The sequence below is a fragment of the Pyricularia pennisetigena genome (assembly GCF_004337985.1).
Source record: "Pyricularia pennisetigena strain Br36 chromosome 4 map unlocalized Pyricularia_pennisetigena_Br36_Scf_6, whole genome shotgun sequence".
Lineage (NCBI taxonomy): Eukaryota > Fungi > Ascomycota > Sordariomycetes > Magnaporthales > Pyriculariaceae > Pyricularia > Pyricularia pennisetigena.
Genome location: NW_021940918.1, coordinates 733907 through 740371, shown reverse-complemented (window position 1 = coordinate 740371; position 6465 = coordinate 733907). Strand labels below are relative to the sequence as shown.

The following is a 6465-nucleotide window of genomic DNA, read 5'->3' as shown; positions in this document are numbered from 1 at the left end:
GCGCAAACGCATACTGTTCGGTGTCAAAAATCAACAGGCTGAGTTTACGTAATTACCGCTGAACGGCCTCGTACAGCTTGTCGCTGCCTTATCCTTTTTATTTCATTTTCGGCACTGCCCTTCAAGATCAAATGAGATTTGGTGGTAACAGAGAAAACCCTCGCCCGTTTATTCTTTACCGCGTTGACCTCGAGTTGTTGCTGCTTCTTCCTTTTCTTTTGAGTTTCGGCATAAGGTCGTGGATGTTTTTGCGTGGTTGGCGCAAAAACGAGCGATTCGCATCGATCCCCACCCCGCTGCTGGCCTAGTGCGACGGGCAACTTTTCTGTATTTTTGTTTCTGTTTGCCCCTGCAGCAGGCACGTTCTCGTATATTGGCGCCCTAGATTTGAAATGTTGCGCATAGAAAGATAATCCGAGGTTGTTTGCATAAGTCGAGCCCACAGGGATATGTGAATTTGGTTTATACCCTGGACTACCCATAACAGCTAATAAGGATTGCAGCCAACCAAAAACGCCGCCATCCATATGTGGTGCACCAAACAGAGGATTTGACGGCACCTAATAAAAGGGGGCGGGGACAGAAATGAGCGATTCGACGTTTGATATGGTTGGGCGTTGCTGCTCGTTTTGCCAGCACGGCATAATATGTTGAGCTTCCCGAAGCTGCATTTCGGTATTTCCAAGGTCCGTCTCAGACAGCTGTCCATCTGCAACTTCCTCCGGTTTCAGGAACTCTTACATTATCGCGTCCCAATTGAAGACGTCCGCAGTGATTTGCTGACTTGTGCCTAGATCTTGATGAGCCTGCAAAACTCCAGCATTTACGGTGCCAAAGTTGCTACCCACGCCTAAACCTGGAAGCCCGCTGTTTTAATCGCAGATGCTTATATCCGGGAAAATGGAAGCCGATCCCGGTGCTGGTTGGGGGCAGCCAAAATTGCCCGGAGCCACGAATACGGGCACATTATTTGAATGCGGGACGCCCCCCGTAGAGAAATCAAAAAATCTGCGGCAATCTTCCATGGCTTTAACTTCCGTTGGGTATCGTCGCTGTAATAGTAGTAAATAAAAAAAGGAGGCCTTATATGCTTGTAGCTAGATATTTAGGTTGGGAAATTACTTTAGAACGTGTATTTAAGTAGGAATTCTCGATGATTGTCGTCGTAGGGCTGGGTGTTAAGAGCAGCAATTTAATACTAGGACACTCGCTGCATTTCGGCCGATAAAAACGATAGGTAGCAGGAGGTTACCTAATACGTATGCATGTATCGTATTCGCCCTAATAACCCACCAGCAGCATAACTTTAGGCAATTCATCCTCTACCGTGTACCTCTCGATGCACCTCCAAGGACCCACCACCTCCCGGCCTTCTCGATGTAACCTCCAAGGACCCACCACTTCATGGCCTACATAACGGATGATTTCATAAGACATTCAAGCCATGTGATGAGAAAAGCTATTGCTTGAAAGCCTACCGGCTATGGGGGTGCAAAGTAGTTCCTGTAACGTATTTGTGTAAATTTTCTACAGTAAGACAAAACAATAATGTTTAATATATGTATGGGCTACTAAACCGCGGTACAAAATAACAGGTTTCGTAATTGACAAAGTCCAGAGTATAAGCAGTGATACGTCGTGAAGTGGAAGCTGATATAATTTATTTTTCGTATCCTTCGAGGTGCAGCGTAAAAATCTGGGGCGGTGGGTCCGTGGAGGTTGCATGGAGAGACGTGGAGGCCGCAGAGGTATATGTAACCTCAGAGGACCCACCATTCCCGGCCTCCGTCCGCCTAAGCCTTTAGGAAAGTCGAAAAAAGCGAGACTAACCGTGATGTTAAAAACTGCAAGGACCGAACCGCTTACACAAAGCGCCCTTGTGCTAACCGGTGAAACTTTGAACAAAGCTGTATTCCCAAGTAATGTCAACACTACAAAGAAACACTGAAGTTTTGGACTAGATTTATCCAATGTTCTCAAGAAAATGGCGCAGGTGTGGGTTCTCTACCAAAAGGCCTGAGGCTAGATTCTCTGTCGGGCCTCAAATCTATATTTTACTTACAATCCATTCGAGATAATTTCCTGTTTGGCAACTTGAAGTCTGTCCTGATCATAGTTGATGAACGTCGCAGTATGGTTATTTTAACGCTAAGAGCTTGCGATAACCTAATCCCTGATATTAACAATGGGCTGCATTGGGCAGAAGCTAAACTGAGGGCACATCGTGTCCTCTCGTTCACATTTTCGTCAACTTTAAAATGGTCGACCATGGGCCCTGCGAGGTCTGGTTTAACCATAGTAGGTTCATGTCTTCCCTTCTAAGACCCACTTCCTCCCCAAAAATGACTAAGTGTACAGTCACCTGCCCCGCTACTCACCCTCGGATGGTCTCGTTTTAATCATCCTCGGATGTCTTCATTGGCGGTATTGAGTGGAAACGTCCCACTCGTATGAGGGGTTTGACTTTGATATTTTGCTACTTAGTTGGCAGGTGGCCACTCCATGGTAGAACTGGCTTTTTACTAGACAGTCAACCCCCTCAACGTCTACTAGCCTTTCAGTCTCACGACACACCGATACCGACACAACCCTTCCCGACACGAAAATGGCATGCCCGAATTGTGGTGGCAAGGGGACTAAGAACGGATGCACAAACTGTGGACTAGTCAAGTCTAGGATGCCCCGATTCGCGCTTTATGTATGTACTCCCAACTAATGTCAACACTACAAACAAACACTGAAGTTTTGGACTAGATTTATCCAATGTTCCAGCCGATGTTCAAATCTTGCTTCATCTTCTCAAGAAAATGGCCCAGGTTTGGGTTCTCTACCAGCAGCGGCGCCCAGCCTTCCAACGTCTCCTCCTTGCCAAAGATGATTGTCATCGCCGAACCATTTTCGAATTGATGATTTATTCTGGGGTCGAACAATGTTCTGAAAAGGCCTGAGGTTAGATTCTGTGTCGGGCCTCAAATTTATATTTTACTTACAATCCATTCGAGATAGTTTCCTGTTTGTAAACTTGAAGTCTGTCCTGATCATAGTTGATGAACGTCGGCAACCCTTCTGCCGGCCAGCTTTCTTTGTGAGATCCGGTAAAATATCGGATGCATGTTCCTTGGAGTAGTATGTGTAAACCCAGGCACTCATCACTTCGTTCAGTATTCCGCTTCAAGTAGATAGGTTGGCCATCCGATGCCGCCCCGCTCCACCAGCTGCAGTGCCGAATAATGTATGGTCCTGGCCCGAGTGCTTGATCAAGAAAGCTTCGTAATTTCTGATTTGCTAGAATCGAATAAAGGTTGTTTAATCCAGGAAGGCCCCAGAAGCCACTGGCTGCCAATGACTGTACCGCTCCAGTAGTGGATTCGTCATTCCAGTGCGAAAATCCCTTCTGATAAAAGTCCGACAAATCCGTTGACAGACAAGCTGGGTTGTCGCTTTGTCGATTATCTTCATGGTTATAGTAAGGGAAATTATCCGACCCAAAAGTTTCGGCCCAGCCATTCATCAAACGATGATCTGCATGCGAGACGCAAACATCGACTGCTTGTCAGAGAAGCATAATTCGGAGACTTTGGTTCGAGAAAGGGTCCTACCTGTGCGATTTTGTGGGTCTGAGGGATTGATTACAGAGCCGATTTTCATGAATGATGTGCTGTCATGTGGAGGTGGGTCGTGCGCGTCCATGGACGCGCCGGAAATCCGTTCATGCCAGTTTCCTGTTGACCGTTGACGTTCAGGGGCTGAGGATCCGCACATGTATGAGGAAATGGTTGTAGAGGTTGAGTGAGGGTTTCCTGTGAAGCCCGAGATGCTGGTACTGGTAGTTGGATGCTGGGAGGCTTATTAAAGTGTGCATTACCCGATAGCCCGTCAGTCCGCCGTCGCTTTTGTGGGTGGTGGTTGGACTCGGAATTCTCGATATCTTCACCGTGGTCAACAATGATCGCAGCAAACTAAGACAGTTTACATACTAGAGCTTTCACTGTTTGCGTACGACGCTACAGAAGAGAGGTGTCTTGGCGGCTGGCTTAGTAGGGCGGCCCGGGACACTGGTACTAAATCGGCGAGATTGCATTCTCTTGGGTTACAAGAGGTTGTGCCAGGGGACTTTCGACTCCATGATTCATTCCTTTCATTTTGAGTAACTTTATCAACAGGTGTTCCGGAAGGATTTTGAAAAGTTGCGGAAGGCAGCTGAATGGTTTCTGCGGCGTTAGTTTGCCTTTGGATGCATTGCAATTGATTGTTCAATCCAGGAAGATCATCCTTGAAATTTTCAAAAGTCATTGCTTTAAGATGTCAGCCTAACTAAAGCTGAAAGAAAAGACAGAAATAAATAATTTTGATAGCTCACCAGCAACACAGCTTTTCTGGAGTTCAGGATTCACGAACTTTCGAAACCACTCCCAGACTTCCCACTTCCATGTACCGAGGCGCTCATTAACCGAAGGAGCTTGTTCTCGAAATGTCTCAGGGTGCCGTTGCAGGAGATCCCAGTCGGTTCTCGGAAGTGATCGACAGAGACAAATCAACGTTCCAAAGGTAAGACCTGATTTACTAGGTCCATACCGAGACCAGTGCTCTGCAATTTGGTTCACTTCAGCACGAAAAGATCTTGATTCCAACCTGTCAGGGAGTTTTGCTTGCTTGAGCATAGCCGTTATCATTTCTCTCTCTCGGGCTGCGTTTTCGTCTCTAGCCTGAACCAATTGACCTTCAAGGTCGGCAACTTTGGCTTTTGTAGCATTTACGCTAGCTTGGAGGACTGCAAGATTTGGGTAATCCATTATTACGAGATACTGAAGTCAAACAATAAAGACTTTGGCTGCAACAAGCGAGCAGTGATACAGATAGTAACAAGGACAAGAAGGTAAAGACTTCGTAATGAGATTGGAGCGGGGGATAATAAGTAGTAAAGGCTTAGAGGGTATAGACATTGGTCATAAAGATATCAAGGCTTACGTAGTACTATGTAATTTCTAAGCCGGTTGTCTTATGGGCGGGGGCGGGGCAACCTCATCTCTCGCCACCGTAAGGATCGGAGGTTTGGCTACCTATCAAGTTTTGGAATACACGATTTCAAGAGGAGCACAAATGTCTGCGGGGCACAGGTCCAAGGTTGCAGCCAGGGATGTGGATGGAGGTCGGAGAGGCGGTGGGATCTCCAAGGTTGCATTGAGGACGGAAATGCGTTCAGGTAGACTTTGAGGTTCCAATGAATCTTTGTTTAAATCATTCAAATCCCAAGTTGGAAAAGTGTTCTCTTGGCACAAATATCTGTGCAGCTCGGAAGGACAGATAACCAGCCATCCTATGCCACAACAAACCTTCAGAAAAAGGACAAATCGATAGAGGCCTGCTCCTTCACACCATCATAAGGTACGACCTAGAACCATCAAGGAACCTACACGATCCGTCATTCAACCTACGAATTGACCCCACACAGCGATCACTGTACTGGGTACTTTTTGGGTGGAGTTTCGGCCAAGCCAGACGGAGCGCATACAGCAGCAGGCTGAGGCTTCTCCAGACTCGCAGCATCACCTGGGGGAAACGCACGGACTAAAAGTAGTTGCCCTGGGGCAACCACTTTTAGTCCGTGCGCGCCACTGCAAGACATTCAAGACGAATAAGAACGAGGTTGACTCCTCTAAATTCTGGCAATCAGCACGCGTTAGGGCGATACACAAGAATGCATTGATTGATTGATGGTGGGCGGAGTAACGCACCGACGGTCGCTCGTACTTCTATTCAGGTGCTGTTACACCGCACTCGCCTGCCAAGGTCCTTCCGTCCAATGGCATCCGCGGGCAAGACCGAACCGCCCCTTTTTACACATTACCAACAAACCACACCGCGCCATAGCCGCAAACCCGGGGCGCCAAACAGTACGCGTTATCAGCGTGTTATCTGTATAATCGCGCTACTGCATGTCGTTCCTCTGGTTGATTGAGCGAAATGAACTTCGTTGCTAAGGATTTGCAATGGAATTGATAGGCCTGCAACACCCCTATTGGTTTTGTTGGTGAATATTAATTGCGAATTATGTTTAAATATATGGAGTTAGTAGGAGGCCAAAGCATCTGTGTTGTTAGTTCCGTTTCCGCCAAGGATGATAACGATAGGTGGCCGTGAACATACGTTGTAGGCTAAATTTGAAAAACAAGAGAAAGGAAGCACATTTGTCCACCCTGCTTTTAATAACTAAGAGACGCACCTGGCTTTGGATGCCTCCCTTAATGGCGCCAGATGTAGATGGTCCATCAGCCGAAGCGGCTACAACTAAGCCTGTCGAGATAATCTGAACGATAAATGAAGACAGCCAACCCTTGTCGAGCGTTTCTGATTGATTGAAACTAACCCGATGAGACTAAGCCTACCTGCTCAAGCCTAATTTCTTTTTCATCTCAGGGTTATAGGCGGCTTTGGGTTTGATCCCAAGGAACAACAACCTCCCGC

The 6465-nt window shown here is 47.0% G+C and overlaps 3 protein-coding genes across 3 annotated transcripts; 1 reads left to right on the top strand and 2 right to left on the bottom strand.

The window, feature by feature from the left end:
- Positions 1-44: 44 nt before the first annotated feature.
- PpBr36_05817 (uncharacterized protein) lies at positions 45-2114 on the bottom strand (the record flags this gene model as incomplete). Its single annotated transcript, XM_029892965.1, has 3 exons — positions 45-1052; positions 1294-1409; positions 2063-2114. 3 exons carry the CDS (start codon positions 2112-2114, stop codon positions 873-875), a joined length of 348 nt encoding a protein of 115 aa, XP_029746340.1. The 3' UTR covers positions 45-872.
- Positions 2115-2750: 636 nt separating this feature from the next.
- Positions 2751-4793, bottom strand: PpBr36_05816 (uncharacterized protein; the record flags this gene model as incomplete). The annotated part of the gene is made up of 4 exons (XM_029892964.1): positions 2751-2944; positions 2991-3029; positions 3978-4295; positions 4361-4793. 4 exons carry the CDS (start codon positions 4791-4793, stop codon positions 2757-2759), a joined length of 978 nt encoding a protein of 325 aa, XP_029746339.1. The 3' UTR covers positions 2751-2756.
- Positions 4794-4890: 97 nt separating this feature from the next.
- On the top strand, positions 4891-5214 carry PpBr36_05815 (uncharacterized protein; the record flags this gene model as incomplete). Its single annotated transcript, XM_029892963.1, is given in 2 exon segments — positions 4891-4978; positions 4991-5214. 2 exon segments carry the CDS (start codon positions 4891-4893, stop codon positions 5212-5214), a joined length of 312 nt encoding a protein of 103 aa, XP_029746342.1.
- Between the last annotated feature and the right edge of the window lie 1251 nt (positions 5215-6465).